This window comes from Notothenia rossii, assembly GCF_949606895.1.
Source record: "Notothenia rossii genome assembly, chromosome: 8".
Lineage (NCBI taxonomy): Eukaryota > Metazoa > Chordata > Actinopteri > Perciformes > Nototheniidae > Notothenia > Notothenia rossii.
The window spans coordinates 26,742,456-26,760,826 of record NC_136906.1 but is presented as its reverse complement, the minus strand read 5'-3'; the positions used below and the strand labels follow the sequence as shown (position 1 = coordinate 26,760,826).

Below are 18,371 nucleotides of genomic sequence, written 5' to 3'. Positions count from 1 at the left end.
GTGTGTAAGCCAGTTTTAAAAACGTTGAAAGAGCAGTTTTATAATTCAGTTAAAACTCTTTTTTAAGTTGCACTGAGCTCTCCGGCCTGAGTTGAACTCACCCAAGGCGACGGAGAGCAGGCTGGAGAGCAGGAAGACGTGATGCCGTACGTAGTCGAAGAAAGCGTTCCCGCTGCCGCTGGTACTGCTGCTGGTGTCGGTCACTGCCTGCTCCGGGCTTCTCCATCTTCACTCACTTTATAGAAAGATAAACTATCAAGAAAGCTGAACTGTTTGTTATGAGATAATTTTTTTGTCAATATTCACCAACGTTCGGCCGTTATGCTTCAAAACCACGTTTGAATGGAGTAACCATGGCAATATAATGCGTTCTAAATTCGACATTATCAACTGTTTTGGTTAAGATTATTTATTTCTCCCTCGTTGCACTTTCCTAATTGTTTAAATATGCGTCTATATTTTTAGTTGTTATCAACTCTCTTCCGTCATTTGTTATTGAAACAAAATGAAAACCTAATTTTGCTAAAGATAAATGAATCATTCCAGGCTTAGAATTCAGGTAATAGACAGCACAATTCAGGAGCTGAGATCAACAAAGTTTATCATTATAAAAAAATCGAAATAAAATGAAGGGATGAAATTACCTATTTAAAATATTTATTAGTAGAGAGCTGATAACAAAAATCAAATAATTATTATTTTCTTTATAATTAAAAAAACAGTGCGAATAGAGACAAATATGTTTTTTTATATTATTTATTCAACATTTCTATATTATGTTACTTTTCTGGTAGCTTTAGTTATTTTTCAGATTACACATTTTTCATACCCTTCCTTTCCACTTCAAATCAGTTAAAAAGTTAAAAGTACAAGGAGCCTGGGGAGAAGTAGGGGCCAAGTACCTGGCAGTCCCCAGGAAGGAACTGAAACCTCACGAAGTACCAAGTTAAAAATCAAATCTCTACAATAATGCATTGCTGTAAGTTAAACAAAATGATATAAAGCCTTAATTATGTTCAATGAATGGGGAAAAACACGAGACAGAACACACACTTCCTCTCCGTCTTTATTCATATATCAGCATATAGTCCACTGTACAGCGAGGGCAGCAGCCCCTCAGCACGGACTGCAGGTCTAACACGATTCTGCCCACCAACACGCTTTAAACTGCTTTATACCCAGAGAAGCAAAGTTCCATTAACATACCAAACACAATGCTTTCAGTTACGTACATGGAAGAGGTGGGACAATTCACAAAAGAGCATGATTCCAGTATGTTGAAGAATCTCCAAATCAAATATAAATACAAGTTCCACATTATTATTATTATTATTTTCTTATACTAACCACTGAGATGTGTCCTCATTTAGATGATTGTTTGATTCAGCTGCTATCATACTTACATAACTGTGTATTTGTGAACAAGAGAGAAACAGAAGTGTTGATATATTATACAGACATAACACCACTGTTATTGCAAATGGTGTGTTTTTTTTTTAGGCTTTACAATTCTCTTTTAACACTGCAATAAGGGGACCAAGCAAATATACACAAGGATTTGTTTTGTTTTCTTCTTCTTTTTTTTTTAATGCATCTATTGTTGCAGACTGCATGGTGAATATTTAGTTGTGTTTGTGTGTCTTGTCGTGCCATCAGTCCATATACATCGGTGAGCTGGGAGACGTCGGCATCTGATCCATGAGCCGGCACACGTAACTCGCCACGTCCACCGAGCGCTCCTCGTACATCTGGATGAACGGATCTTTCTGCAGTGGACAGGGAAACAAGAAGAGATATAGATAAATACCACCTCCTACAAAACATACAATTAAAATAACGACCACCAGGGTTCATATTTATTCAGAGTAAATTCAAACACTTTCAAGGTTACTTAACCAAACATATCCAGATTCTTGAGGTCTTTAATTTAATGAATTTGTTGCATTATTAGATTAATTTTTAATGTGCTTATTAATTTGAGAATCAAATAAAAATTATCAATATAAATGTATTTGCAATTGCCCAGATTCTTGGAGTATACATTCATTGTAATTGATAATATTTTAAAAAATATTTTCTATATTTCATTTTCCATGTTTATTCTAACTCAATTTATTATTTTGTTTTGTTATTTGAAAGGCACATTCAAATTGTTTATATAAATGTATTTTCAATTGTTTTCAGCACCCTTCTTTTCAGCGGTCAATATATAATATCACTTTGTTTTTTTATCAGCTGTTCATATTGACTTTGATTGTTTGATTAAAAAATGATTTTTAAAATGTTGATGAGTTGCCAAAAATAACAAATAGATATTATACTAGTGATTGTGAAACACCAGATTTTGTTGAAATTCAAGAATTGTTCAGGGTGTTTGCTAGAATTAAAGCATATTTCAAACCTTAACACCTTCAAGTAAAAAAATTTCCACATGTTTAAGACTATTCACAAAACACTGCCTGGTTTGAACAGAGTAAAATACATTTCTGAACCTTTTTCTAGAACTTCATGAATGTTTACAGAACTTACCAGTAGCTCTTTGTACTTTGGCCTTTTTGACTCGTCCTTTGTAAGGCTAGAGGAAGGACGGAAAATATAAAAAAAGTGTTAAAAGGAAGAGGAATGCAGTTCAGTAATTTTTCCACCAGCAGGACAGAGGATACAGCTGGAGTCTAAACAGGTACAATGCCCTGATATTAAAAAATCATTTAAATTCCAAACATTATTTTTCAATTTTTTTAACATATTCAGGTCTGCACCGAATGACTTATTTTTTTTCCTTTAGAAATGCTAATGAGGTTTTGAAATAAAGCGTTGAATGTGTGTCTTAAAAGCTTCTAACTCTTCAGTACAGCCCTAAACAGATTTGTGCAAAATGTGTTCCCAGCAGTGTTTCCTCACCACACGTTGACAAAGGAGATGAATTTGGGAGAGAAGCGCCTCTCCTCAGAGTTGCAGAGCTGTGGGGGGTCCCCCCTCACCACCTGGGTCAGCTGGTCAAACACACTGTTCCACTTCGGGTAGGGGAACCTGCCTGTGGCCAGCTCGTACTGAAACACAACATAGCCATTACATATGGTATACAAGGAAAACTGCAGATACAAAAGCAGGTGTAAAATAATAATGCTTGCTTCTTGACAGGAAGACAACCTTTGAAGTTATTCCAAAACTCCTTTAATTGTACACTATAACAGAAACACTTCCGGATTTTTACAATTAGAGCCCTCCCTACTTCCTTCTAATATGTAAACTCTAGCATACAGTTATTTTACTTTACTATAGTACTTGATTATAATGCAAACAGTATATACATTGATGCATGTTGTTTACAATGCTATGAAACTAGTTAATGCATTGTGTACTTTAAATAAAGTCAATACTGAGCAATTAGGACATGTTCACAGTTTTGCTGACTCTTAATTCATCATTTAGGAGTAATGGGTATCCAAGTGTATGAGGCAACTTAGATGTTAGAGCTTAAAGCTATTTTTTAATTATTTATCTATCTTATTTATTCATGATTTGACTCCATGAGTGTGAAGTGAAGACTCACCAGTGTGATTCCCAAACTCCAGACGTCTGAGCGGACGTCGTAGCCCTGCCTAGACGCACTGGGGTCTATTCGCTCGGGCTGAAATCCAAACAGGAAACGGATGACACTTTAACCAACATGCTTAGGCTTAAATCCCCATTTAGTTACTTAATTTTGTATTCTGCTTTATTTTTTCCTACTGTTTGATATGTGTGAATGCACCACCAATACAACATGTCAATAAACTTTGTGCAATAACAAAAACAATGTCTATTCTATATTTAGGCTTTTTGTACAACACATGTAGTAAAATCCTACTGTAAAAGTATTTTTACAGCACATACAGTATATTAGATAACTGGTGATGTGAAGTGCTGCTGTACGTTTAGCAAACCACCAGATGTCACTGTGTGTTGCATTTAAAGCCTCAAATACTTTCTCAGCATTAAAAGATAGGGTAGGTAATTGGGAGAAACCAGTTCGAGTGCGCTAGAATTTGAAAATACACAACTGGAAAAAATCTGCCTCTTCCTTCAGACTTCCTTACAGAGCCCCTACTCCAACACACACAAACGCGCACATGAGGGCACGAGATAAATGTGTGCACAGATGGAAGGCTGACAGGCAGGTAGGCCATCCAGATATTTTTTAGATATCTTTATGTATTTATTGTCAAAGCATTTCATATATTCATTGCTATCGGGATGTTAAGGGCATTCCATGGAATATAACAAAAAGTGTTTTTCACCTTTAACCTTTAACAGAAACCTCCACATCTTTTCCTCCTTAAAAAAGGGAAGTATAAAGCTGAACGTAAACAACCTCATGAGATATTATATGTTGTTAATAAGATTAGGGGTTTTGTGATGTGAAAAGTGTTGCATTTCAAAGCCCATGAGGATATGTATGTACATTGTAGATAAACAAACTCAGTGCATAAAACCAGTCAAAATAAAACTGAATAAAAGCAGTTTCACTTTCTGAAATTCGCCCAGCTTGTTTCTCCAATTACTTAAAATCCAAATGTCCGTGACAAAAATCCTTCATCTAGTAAAGAAAAAGATTCAAAAATCATATAAAAAGAAAAAACTAGATAGGAAGTGAGCTGTGGCAGACAATGTTGTCGCATGCTCGAAAGAGAAACGATGCAATCACAGGAAAACAAATGAAACTTACCAATACCTTGATTATAATTACGGATTTCTCTGGGTTAAAAAAATGCTGAAATATTTTGGATATTTTAGGTTCAGTTCACATCAACATGTATATAGCCTAAACCAAGTGAGGTCGTTCTTAACAATTCTAATGAGGAAATATATATTTTTTAATGTCAGTCCTTTGGTTCCAGACTACATAACAATAAAGAAACAGGTGCTCCTGCTTAAAGTGGGTCAAAACAAATCCATTGCTCCACAAACTCTCCCCGGAGACAGCCCATCACCTCGGGCGTGTTTTCACCTGCAGCACATGCCATCAGCGCACACGTGAGGAGCGTGTTCCCTCAGTCCTGCCTCTCAGGCTCTGCGTGCCTTACAGCCTCCCTCCTGTCATTCACAGCCCTCTTTCCCCTTCATCACAGAGGCAAAGTGGTGTGGAGGGCTGCAGAAAGTCTGCTGTGGTGCAGGGAGGAGGAAGCCCCTCGATGGCCCACTTTCAGAGGGCCTGATTTAGATGCTGATGTCAGCGCACAGAGCGGTACAGTGTGTGCTGCAGCCTGCAGCCGTTATGGAGCAGCAGCTGAACACTGCAGAGACACGCTCACATCTGCCACAGCCCAGTGTTCAGTCTGCACCACCTCAGCAAATTCATCGTCAAAATTATACTAGTGGAGAAAATAATTAGACGTGTGCTGCAACTAATGATTATTTTCATTGTCAATTAGTCTGCTAAAATGTCCTAGTTTCTTAAAAACTTTAGGGAGATATCTTTAAATGTCTGGTTTCAAGTTCAAAACACAACATTTTTGAAATTTTGATATGATATTTACAGAGAAAACCATGATATCTGATACATTATAATGGCTGAAAACAGCATTTTGGAATTTCTGTGCATGAAATAATTATTTTTAACTTTTAAAAATATATCAAATATCAAAACAGTTATATTAACTATCAATTAGTTGACTTATTTCTGCAGATTAGACAGCAATTTTAAAGATGTTAATTATTTTTAGTGATCTAAAGTTCAAATAATTCAAAAGTTCTAGATTCTCCGATGTGAGGAATCGTACCTTCTTTCATCGGTTATCATTACGAACTGAATCTCAATCTGCAGTCAATGAGGATTATTTTTTAGCATGTTTACATACTACATTAAACTGTTTAATTTACATTCACAACCTATAAGAACACAGTAAATGGGAATCCAGTTTACAAAATTCTAAAACATCTAAAGAGAATATTAAATAAAAAACATAAACTGCTTAGTAAGCCACACAACACGAGGCTCCATGTCGTAGAAAACAACAACTTCCAGACATATGTAGCCTTTCAAAAACCACATTGTGTAATTTCAACTTAACCATTCAAATATAAATTCCTCCTGCATCCAACTCCAATTGTTGTCGAGTTAAAGATGTCTTCTAAACTCTGTGGTCGCAATAACTCCACAGCTGTCCTCAAGTCATATTGTCTACGTCACTGAATCTGCAGCACCGCAGTGTTCATCACCTGGAGATTGTGCCAGCTGGAAACAAGAAACTGCAGCACAGATTCCTGCAGTCTGAGTTCCTGAGCCTTACACAGGGCAGGGTGTGTGTGTGTGAGTGGGGGGGGGGGGTATGCTGATAGAGCCTCACCAAACTTAGAATGGAAACTGCTGCGGGATGTAACCCCCCAACAGAAAATAACCTCCGGTGATGACGTCACACTGAGATCGCCCCTTTAAACCGCTGCAGCTCTTCAACAATGCTGTGTGTATTTACACACATAAACTGCTCATTGACAGGTTTTAATCAGTCGAGGCAATACTTATTCATCAAAATGTATCTTATAGACACACACACCAGAATATATCTGCTACCCTGAGTAAGACTCCTGTCCTGACTTATAGCACCATTTATTTGACTGAATTATGTGATTTACATACAGAATAGAGTTGCAGAAGGTCTATCCATGAGAGACTTTTACTTTCAAAACCCAGAGATTTAGTATTAATCAAATAAACTAATAGATCTTTAACTCAGTCTTTAACCCCGACCTGCTGCTCTCTAGGTCACTATGTGGCTCTGTTGGTGGTTGGCTTCACAAATATTGCCCCACCTTTGTCATCCAAATGTTTTCGACATAAGCGGCTGAAATCTGGCATGCAGGCGAAGTGTTTGGTTGCGGAGGTGTGTGTTTGTTTTCATGCCACATGGCAAAAAGCGTGTGTGGCAGTGAGAGTGGCGTAAGACAAAAAGGCTCATAACTTCTGAACGGATTAATGCACTGTGACGGTCACAGAGCCTGTTGCGTGTTGCCTGTGTGTCTGTGTGCGTTGCTGGTCTTTGGAGGGGGGGGAGCTGAGGACACTTGGCCAGTGCCCCAGGACCTACATGTACCTAAGCTCAGCTGCCGGAGTCACAGTCTCTCCCTGACTCTCCTCTGGATCCCAGGCCCTTTGCCACCCCACAACGAAGTGAATTTGTTAATTTTATGTTAATAAATGTGAGGTTCTCCTCGCTAAATGCTGTGTGTGTCTCACACGTTTGTTGCAGCCTGCAAACTGGTCGAACATGCACCATTGCACTCCGACGATATAAGAGACGTCTGTGTGTGTGTGTGTGTGTGTGTGTGTGTGTGTGTGTGTGTGTGTGTGTGTGTGTGTGTGTGTGTGTGTGTGTGTGTGTGTGTGTGTGTTTGCTGGTACATTAATGACCCTTTCACACCAACGCGGTTCCCGTTCTAGCTCCGAGCTAGAGCTTTTCTGGTTCGGAACCGGTTTTTCTTTTCAGCCCATGTTTTGTTCACACCGCCCAGAGCCCGACTGGTGCTGCCGATGCTGCGTCATGACATCACCGTTTACGTCGCGTATTTTCTCCCCAACGGCGTCGGGTCGATGATCGTGTTGCTTTTAATCATACGAAGCCATGGTCCTCTGAATTCATGCTGGACATAGGTGTGTATAAGAATTTGTTTGTTGAATGAAAGTTTGAATGTGGTTTTTATCACCGACCTTTTATGAGGAGATGCCTCTAAATTGTGTCGGGAGATTTTAATGTCACAACTGAATTGGGCAGTTGAAGTTACACTTTAGTGTAATAAATGTAAAACTGTGAATTGAGGTTTCATATTAGAAAATGACCACAGCATGAAATATTCTGTATGATTGTCATGTTGTAACAAGAGAAGGTAAAAACCCTGTACAAGTGTGTACCAATTTTTCTTCAAATAAACTGATCCCACCTTTTGGATTGGGACAACTTAAAAGAAATATGATCTCTCCTCTCCTGCTTGAAAGGTAAGAAATGCACATCTTCCACACTGCCACTTAGGTAGGTCCACATCTCATTACTGATATCAAAATCATTTGGGATCGCTTAAACAGATTTAGCGGGCCATCTGAATTGAAACAGCAGTTAATTTAACCTGGTTCCTCAGGAGTTAGTAGAGGTGAGATCTTGCTCACGTTGGGGGATCTGAGCCAAGCAGTAAACTTACATGGACTCAATAGCTTCTGTTAGGTCAATTAGTAGGTCTGAGTAATTTGCCGGAATAAGTTAACAGGCCTCCCGACTCCGACATACTTTTCTCCAGAGTGCCGTGGTTCATCCGACCGCTGCAGGGCTGCCCGCTGTTTGACATCACAACGCTGTTATGAAAGTTTCTCTGGTATAAAATGGGTGATGTTAGCATAGCAACCCAAGCTAAACTGACTATCTTGACTACTTGTTGCATAAGCCGGCACATTTTACCGGCGTATTTTTCATTATGATTCTACTTGTGATAGTCGGACATGAGTCATGACAACCTGTGCAGCCCATGTATGGATTCCATCCGATAGCTGCTATAATACAAAACAAAACGTATGCCTGCTCTCCACAATGAACAATGACAGCGAGCGGATGGTCAAAGTAAGGTACAAATAAACAGAATCACACTAAGCCTGGTTAGTGTTGCCTGACTTTATAAAGTGCGTTTTTTAAAATAACTGTGTGGTTGCGTTCTAGTCACTTTGGTCAGCGCTACTGCTTGTTACATCTTTAATTTGCCGGACTCGCCATGAACTGTTATTGCTCAGGTTGATCCCGCCCCTACCCCTGCCCCCGCCTACGACGTAAGAGTGTTGCTTGCTTCTAGACCGAAAAATTGTTGGTGCTTGAAAAGCACCAGTTTTCGGAGCTTAGAGGCGGTTCCGCTGCGGTGTGAACAGGAAAAACAGGTGCTTTTCAGGCTCTAGCTCCAAACCGGCCCTGGAACCGCATTGGTGTGAAAGGGGCATAAGTGCGCTTGTTTTTATCACAAACACTTTTTAAATGATTCAGCATCTAATATTTGTTTTCTCCAGCTGCTCGTGCTGTTGTATCAGAAACCAGTTGTGAGTGTGGCAGAAAACAGTATGGAAGCAGAAAGCACTGTGTAGCTATTGTAAAGGCTAAAGTCCCAAAGTTGGTGCCAGAGGGTGTCCCCGCCTCCTGTCGAAAAACCTCCATTGGACTCCTTAGTTTACTTCCGTAACATAGTGATATCACTATATACACTCACTCTTCTACTGGCTAGCACTCCAACACATTGTACATGATATGCTAAGGGATAGGACATCTCTAAGCGGTTGACCAATCACAACAGAGTCGGCCAGCTAACCAATCAGAGCAGACTGGGCTCTGGTTTCAGACAGAGGGTGAAAAAAGAGGTGCTGCAGCTAAGGCAGTATGAGAAAAATAAAGAGCTTTTTGAACATTAGAGGATGGAGACATGTCACAGTAGAGGCACTAAATATACAAATGAACTGAGAATAATAAGGCCCCTTTTAGTGTGTAACATCATCATTTTTAACAAGGAGAGAGTTACTTACAGCCATGTAGGGCCTGCAGCCTGCATCTCTGGTTTTGGCGATGGAGTCCACCAGCTGGCCGCTGATGCCGAAGTCACACAGCTTGATGTTGCCATTCCTGTCCAGGAGGATGTTTGACGGCTTAATGTCTGAGGGAGGGAGGAGAGAAAAGGTTAAAAAAGACACCTGATTTTCTACCAATAAGAGTCTATAAAATAAGTTAATTATGAGATTATGTAACGTCTTACCTCTGTGTATTATTTTCAAGTTTTCTTTTAAGTGGTTAAGTGCCTTCACAGTCTGCAAAACAAAATGGAATCTTTAGCAGCAGGAATCGAACATTAGGCATTTACATTTTTTAAAAGTGGTCCAAGAACAACTTACAGCTAATGTTATTTTTCCTAATATTTCCTCCGGAATCACGTCGTCTAATGAGCAATATACAAATTTGTAAAATTTGTCTAACGAGGTAGCCATAAGTTCCATACAAATCCAACAGTCGCCCTGAAACACAAGAAAGGTAGTCATGAGTTTGAGAAGTTCAATTTATAAACACACATTTATAAAATATGACAGCACAAAGAAGATAAAAGAGTAATTAAACAGAGGTTAATACAATGAAAAGAATAATGTAGAAAATGGTATGCACCTCTCTGAACAGAGCACCGTAAAACTGCACGATGTAAGGACAGTCACTACTCCTCACGACCACGTCCAGATCCATCAGCAGCTGCTTCTGCTCCTTCTCATCAACTGTGGATCGAATTCTCTGTGGGAAAAAAAACAATGCACAGAATTATAAAAAAACAAACACATAGTGTAAATCTTCACATAGATTAGGTATGGTACTAGATTGGAAAGTTATTGGTCAATATCAATACCAGTGAAATTCCATGACCCTGCAAACCCAATTAAATATCACTGTAGTAACTAAAATCCTTTTAACATATACCCATTTTGTTAAAACTCCCAAGTCTCCTCTCTACCTGAATCACTAGTGTCGATGTTAAAGGAAAAGTAAGTAGTTTACTCCTGTGGCTGCGTTGTATGATAGTATGAAGTAAAATAATGAACCTTATTCAGGATTATTATGCTTGTCCATATTGTAAGACCTGTAATATGTTGCCAATATTCTTTTATTTAGAGATCCACATCCATTGACACCCATGTTGTACCATCCACAAACCAATAAAATGTTAAACGGCCTTCTGGATCCAGTGTTTTAATGTGTTCAGTGAACCACCAAAACTATAGTTGTTTCACCTTTTGTAAGGAAAGTCATAATTCCCTTTCTTGCCATATTAATGGTGTGATGAAACGTCCTTAAAACAACTGAATTAATTCAAGTTTATCGGAAAAACATACAATAAACCGTTGCCAATTTATTTTTACCTGGTAGTGCGTGAATGTATCATAAAAATCTTGATACATAAATATTCTGTTAATACAAGAAAAGTTACAAACGTAATGTTTCATTAAGAAAAATGAGAGTAGAACTATATGAAGTTTAACTCAACATCAAAAAAGGCGAACATAAGGGATGTGCTTTTAATTGAAAAAACCCCACTATTTGTTATGATTTGTAATGTTTTTTTTAGAATATCAAAAGATGGATCACCTTGACCGCCATGATCTGGTTGCTGGGATTGTGCACCATCTTGTTGACGGAGCCGTAAGCCCCTCGTCCAATCTCGCCCAGGTCTTTGAGATCCTCGGCCGTGAAGTCCCAGTGCTGCTCCGCGGAGATCTTCAACTTCCCTGAGGACTCGATACTGTGTGTTCTCAGCCTCTCTCTGCCAGAAAACAGGAGTGTGTGAAGGTAGAGACCAACTGAAACATCATTATGTAGCATTACTGGCTTTATTTTAGGATGACATGACAACAGACGAAGGGTCACTCACATGTGCGGGTTCTGGAAGGGCGGCCCGGCCGTGTTCAGTGTGAATCTGGTGGTGGGTTTGATCGGAGGGTTGGCAAAGTTCAGCTTCAAAGCTTTGCGTTTACCTGAGCAAGGAATAAAACAAAGCAGTAATGTGATCAGATCTTCGATAAAGTAGGAAACGCTGAGGAAACCTCACCGCACATGAAAGGTAAAAATTAAGAGTGACAAAACAAACTATATAATGTGATAACAGATGGAGTGAGGCGAAATATATCCAAATGTACTCAAACCAATGGATGTCATGCTTTCTATAAAATGGGAAAGAACTATTGCATCACCATATATAGAGGTTTTGCTTCATTCATTACAAATGTGTTTTGTCTCCAAGAATATACTCACCTTGGGATAACTGATGATTAGTTTTTCTCCTCATTGTTAAAAAGTCCCATGAAAAGACCCAAACCATCACAGAATGCATCTCCTTAGGAATACTGTGTGTATATAAGCCTGATAAAGCTTACTCCTCTGTGCCATAGAGCTCCATTGTTGTCCAACAACTATTAAGAACACATCAATGAGGGACACTATTGTACTGAGTGACATGTTCCTTCTTTACCATGAACACACAGTAGTTTATTTTGACTATGAATGCCTCTAATACTCACTATAGCACCACATGTGGATTAATCTGCCGCTGAAAATAGTCCCAAGACATTTACAATTTCCTCCTGTTTGCTTGATCAGAAGTGTTGGTAGCTTTGGTCTTTTTATAGGAATTATTAACCATTCAAAATGTAGAATAACACATAACGTTTCTTGCCCTTAACTCAGCATTTTTAAGAAAAAATGGCTGTTGTATACCAAAAATCCCAAATATCTACCCAGGGACTGCGGAAGCTGTATGGTTGCATCATTATATCATAAGATTAAATGATGTTTACATTTCGGCTGTTATCCAATCATTAGATTTAGAAATTACAGTAAGATTTTCTGGACTGGATAGTCCTTACACTTAGAGTAGCCGATACTCTATTGCAATACATCTTCTTTATAGATGTATTTGCAATACAAAATGATCATGAAAACTAATTAAGAAAAGTTGAAATCCTAGAATGTATCCTACCCTTTGATTTGTCAAATCAAATTGTCATGAAGAAAATATTATGCTGGTGTCACCTGTTCAACAACAGCCTCCGATAATGTGCTTATCTAAAGCTCTAATACTAACTCCACCACTTTCTTACATATATACATTTAAATCTTGTATTAAATGAAGAAAGAAAACAAAAGCATGCAGCAACAAATCCCACACAAACACCTACATTCAGAGTGCACACACACCAACCCAAACATTAAATAAAAAGGGGAAAACAATGCACTTATAAATACACATGACATGCTTCTCAAGGCCAACTGCTTTGATTTCACCTCCGAATCGTAGGACAGCTCGCTCCACCCAAATACCACAAGAATGTGTGCGCTTGAACTCCCGTCGGCTTTGAATGCAAAACATCGCTTGAAATGACAACTGTAGAGTGTGTGTACCTTGTCTCAACAAGCAAGACGCTATGCTGAGGGGCACCCATGCCAATACAAAAAACACAAACCGGTTGAAGTGACAACACTACAGGCACTACTATTGCTTGTTAGTTGCACTCTGAAAACTAGTGAGGTAGAGCTTCCATTACAGTGTTTTATTAGGAATTGTATTACTACAAACATTGTTTAGTTTGGAGGAATGTTGTTTCACACGGAGGAAGGACAAAGGATCTTAAAATATCAATGGAAGCTCTGAGTTTTAGGCTTATGCCGATGAGAGCAAATACAACTTACCTATAAATGGTCTAATAAGTAGGAAACTGAACTGCACAGTTAAGGTGGCGCATTAAAGGGAGAGTTTGGATTTTTTGAAGTGGGGTTGTAAGAGGAACTATATTCAGTGTTTACCTACATCAAATGCAGTTTAGAAAAACAATCAAGGGTAACAGCAGGAAGCTAAGCAATGTACTCCTGTGAAAGGGGGCAGCGGAAAACTCTTTAACCACCTTAAAAAACAAATAAATCAGTTTTAATGTATACTACATTTAGACTTTTTTTGTTATGTGTATCTAGCCGTCAGACAGACCTTTTTCTAACGGATAACTTAAGCCTTTATCAATGACCGCCACCAGACTACATTGATAATAACAGTAATTCCACTTTGCAGGAAAGGGAAGTTACTGGTCTACCATTTTGTTTGTTTGTGTAATTATGTGACATTGTCGTTTTAAAGGTCCCATGTCATGGCCATTTCTACTGATCATAATTCCATTGTTGAGGTCTACTAGAATAGATTTATATTGTTCAATTTTCCAAACTCACATTGGTTTCTCATACAGCATCTCTGTATAGTATGTGTATTCACTCTGTCCTAAACGCTTTGTTGGAGCTCCTGCCCCCCCCCACCCTCCCTATAAGCCCACTGTGCTCTGATGTGTGTTTATGTTTTACAATGGCGTTTGTTAGCAACCAGAAAATGACAGCAGCAATGACAAACAGATGAGAATGCTGCGTGGGGTCTGGGTGCCGTGTTGGCGGGATGTTGCGGGGCTCGCTGCTGCGAGGAGCGGACAGTGTGAGCTGGGTTACTGGTCTTGTCTCCTGGCTGCTGCGTGGGGTCTGCGAGACACAGCTAAATCCAGCCCGAACCCACAAACACACCTGCAGCCTGGCTCTGAGTCTCAGGCTGAGAAATCCGCGGAGAAAAGATTGTGTGTGTGTGTGTGTGTGTGTGTGTGTGTGTGTGTGTGTGTGTGTGTGTGTGTGTGTGTGTGTGTGTGTGTGTGTGTGTGTGTGTGTGTGTGTGTGTGTGTGTGTGTGTGTGTGTGTGTGTGTGTGTGTGTGTGTGTGTGTGTGTGTGTGTGTGTGTGTGTGTGTGTGTGTGTGTGTGTGTGTGTGTGTGTGTGTGAGGAAGTCCGCGGAGCCGTTAAGTTACGTCACTATACCCAATACATCACTGTACCCAGGAAGAAAAAGAGAAATCTCCAACGAGGCGTTCTGGGGCAGCATAGACTGTTTGAGTTTTACACCCTACAGGGTGTACTTTGAGGGTTTGTGACTCTGCAGACCATTTACATTCAGAAAAAGCTACATAACACACAAGGGGACGGGTAATAATTGAAAAAGCATGACATGGGACCTTTACGTTGTTAGTTAGGATTCACCAAGGTGACATAATCACACAAACAAACTAACCAATCTAGGCACTGGATGACAAGATAATTTGGTGTAACTGAGAGTTAAAATGACTGTTTTTGTCAATGGAGACTGGTGGTTTTGAGGAGAGATTAGGTCTAGGCGAAATAAGCTAAATGTAAATTACACTTGGACTGATTTTATTTTTGAAGGTCTCAAAAATATGTTTTAGCTTCCTGCTGGTACTCCTGTATGTTTCTCTTAACTTCCTCCAACTGTAGGTTTGGTTATATAAACTCACTTCAAACTATCCCTTTAATTCTGCAGTAGGTAGTTGATGGGAAAAAGGCTATGATTTATTAAAGCTCTTTGTAAAACTCATAAAAGTTCCATACAGTAAGTGCAGGTGTCTGACAAGCTGCAGCTTTATCCTGTCATCTGAGCTAGTAGCAACCGGCACAAGCCTACTTGAAGCATCAGAAGTCTTGACTGGGATTAGTGGAGAACAGCAGGACAGACTCCCCCATACCAGACTGTCAGGCGGAAACAAAGGGATGAGAACTGTTGGTGCTGAAGCAAAAGAGGTTTGGCTTACTTGGGGGAGCTCCAGACAGGTTTATCTGAAACCCTAGAGGTGAGAAGACAGCTTTTATTTTCTTCATATTTCACCTTCAGTTAGCCAGCTTCTTTATCCTCTTCAAGAAGGCTGTTTGTTAGTTAGACCTAATGTTACCTCCCTTTGCTAAAATCCCATCCTCCTGTAAAATATAAAATGGTGTCCAATTTTTTCACCAAACAAACCAGGTTCCAGTTCCAGGGTCTATAAAATAATCACAGAAATTGGCCTTGCTCCACCGACATGTCAGAGATATCTATCGCAGGTGAAATGCATCATAGGGAAGGTAATGCATTAGCATGCACATTTATAACACAAATGCGAGCATGTCAAGTTTCAGTGTAACAGATAATGGAGGCAAAATGAAACAAAAATATAAGGGGAACTACGAGTGAGAATGAATTACCACCGTGAAAAATAATAAAAAGTTGAATAAACATTTTCTCGGGGAGATCTCACCATCATTCAGCATCATGTCAGGAGATAGGAATCATTAGTTAGCAGCAGTAAGGTAAAAGGTGAAACATGATCAGGGGAATATGAATCAAAGTACATAAATACACATTAAAAAACTCAATACATTATTATAAAATCAAATTATATAAAGCCTGCCATCTCAATGATGACTATTTGTATTAATTAATTATACCATCAGGTGAAAGACATTCAAGAAAATACATTTCCCAATCGCTAACTATACAAACACAATGTAAACATCATTCAGGACTGAATTTTTAAACCATGAAAATCTCTATTGTTATTATCATATATATATATATATGATAATAACAATAGAGTTTTTCATATATACACACACGCACATTTGCTTCCCAGAACTTGTAATGATTGATTTAGTATGACATTTTTCTTATTAATAAAATGCTTGTTCTACTCTTAGAAGTCAGTGAACTGTGTAGCTACCTGTTTCACTCTGACATCTCCAGCAGGTGTTGGACTCTGCAAGTTAAAATGAGAGATTGTTTGCACAAAAATACAGCATTCATTTACAGCATTGTGATTGAATCAAAGATATTGATTTAGATATAAAAAAAAATAAAAAAGGACAGAGCAGCTTCATGCATCACATGTACTTGCTCGTGCATAACAATGGTGTAAAGAATAAATTAAACCCATCTAATTTTACAATTAATTTAATTTGATTGTGTATATTGCCAACCGCCTTCAGACAATTGAACATGACTTGACATGATTTCCCAACGCTGAAGGTATTTTTAATGAATTTGGCATATATTATTCTTACAATCCATGTTATGTGTGAAAGATGCATGAAGCCAATTTTGAAACAACAGACGTCATTAGTGCCAAGGGAAGTGCAATCCAAATGCATGATTATAAACTGATTGTATATGCAGACCAATAAATAATTACGGTTTGTTAAATTGAAAAATGAAATATTATACAATTGGCTAGTTATATAGTTACGATTTATAATTTACATTTCTTTGAACGGAGTTTGGCAGTATTTTCCCCAGACAGGAGAAAATAGAACGTAACGTGGCTACGAAATGTCAAAATGGTAAGAATGACATAACATGAATATTGTAAGAAACAGTATATTATTATTTTTCTAGTTGCTGACAATTGACACGTTTCTCCAGGGGGAAAATACAGGTCCGTTCCCTCGGGAATATGTTTTCAGGACTGGGAGTAGCCTGAGCCTCCCACGGCTAGCTGCTAACATTAACCTTCACTGCAGCAAAATGTAAGCCATCCCAGCTACTAGCACCGTCTCTGTTAGCATTGCCTACTTACCCTGCATGCTGCTCATTGTTGTAAAGTGCTGCTGGGGGGACTGGAGATGGTGGTGTGCAGCAGATCCTGCGTTATTGCTGCTGTTGTGGCTGCTAGGTGTTGTTGAGTTGTTAGGACTGGGAGTCGCCATTGTTGTGTGTTTGAATTCCATCAGCAGCACCGGGCTGCAATGCAGATACACGGAGAACAACTTCACCCTTCCCTCCCTGCCACAATAATTACTGCCTCCCTCACGGCAACTTTAGGCCGCAAAACGATCCGGTAGCGACTGTAGAATAGTTTAAAATACGTGAAATTATTCCGATTATTTTAAAATTCCGGGCTACGTTAAACGCTACAGATCCGTAACGTTACCAAAAACAAACATCCAGCTAGGCTAAGCTAACTAAGCTGGCTAGCAGTACTAGCCAAGAAGCTTTAAGACCCGCAATCAGCTGACCAAGTGACACTGACATGTCAACACCCACAGAGCGTCCCGGAGCTACAGAAAACACAACGAGAGTGAGCAGAGACAGAGCCGGATGTGATGTTAGGTTGCTTCAAAATAAAACCATGTCGGTATATTTTATGGGAATTAAGTAAAAACACAACAAATAACTTACTATATTATTATAAATTACAATACTAAGGCTGATGTCAATAAAATAGCAATAACAGTTAGATAAATAAGTTAAAATAAGTTAATATAAATACAAAAAAGTACATCAACTAACATGAGAATAAGAATAGTTTTAAGCAACATAGTGGGGCTGCTCGATTATGGCAAAAATCATAATCACGATTATTTTGGTCAATAATTGATAACACGCTTATTAAATACGATTATTCATTGACTTTGAAAACATCCATTAATTGAACTTTAAAATAAATACAAATAATAATTTGAACAGCATCTTTTTAACTGTTGATTACCCTGAACTTATAATTCAACTGAAAAACCAATACTAAAATAAATAAATAATATCAAAATAATAAATATCAATAAACAAGATCAACAAATATTTTGGAGCGCACTTCAACAAGCCACTAAACATATACAAATATGATAAATAAAAATAAATTAGACTAAAATAAATTAGATCAAATATGTTGCAGTGCACTGTCACAACCTAGCAAAGCAAAAATAATCGTTGTTTTCGATGATGTTGTTTTCGTAATTGACGCAGGCCAAAATCGTAATTGCGATTAAAATATGATTAATTGCACAGCCCTACAACATAGCATTACAATAAACGTTTAATAAAAGAAAATTCAAGGTTTTGGCATAGCCTAAGATAACTTAAATGCCATTTTATGTGTTGCCAAGTTTTTACTAAGCTGTGCTCTGGGAACAATTACAGAATTACAAGGAGCTTGACTTGGGGTAACTGTTTCATCCCTTCAAGATCATCAAAATGTGCTCGGTCATTTACCCAGAAAAA

General features: G+C 38.6%; 1 protein-coding gene across 5 annotated transcripts; it reads right to left on the bottom strand.

Moving 5' to 3' along the window:
• Nucleotides 1-1,053: 1,053 nt before the first annotated feature.
• On the bottom strand, nt 1,054-17,426 carry map2k4a (mitogen-activated protein kinase kinase 4a). Of its 5 annotated transcripts, XM_079642313.1 has the most exons (13): nt 16,951-17,426; nt 16,099-16,134; nt 15,157-15,189; nt 11,407-11,509; nt 11,124-11,298; nt 10,155-10,274; nt 9,890-10,009; nt 9,754-9,805; nt 9,527-9,654; nt 3,554-3,631; nt 2,902-3,050; nt 2,530-2,575; nt 1,054-1,766 (listed from the first exon to the last, which is right to left on the bottom strand). In XM_079642313.1, the coding sequence occupies exons 1-13, from the start codon at nt 17,099-17,101 to the stop codon at nt 1,653-1,655; spliced, it is 1,305 nt and encodes a 434-aa protein (XP_079498439.1). In that variant the 5' UTR covers nt 17,102-17,426; the 3' UTR covers nt 1,054-1,652. The 5 variants fall into 5 exon arrangements, with proteins under 5 accessions (XP_079498439.1, XP_079498440.1, XP_079498441.1 ...); XM_079642314.1 differs by lacking the exon at nt 15,157-15,189 and having other exon boundaries at nt 16,951-17,425; XM_079642315.1 differs by lacking the exon at nt 15,157-15,189 and having other exon boundaries at nt 11,407-11,497; nt 16,951-17,425.
• Nucleotides 17,427-18,371: the final 945 nt, after the last annotated feature.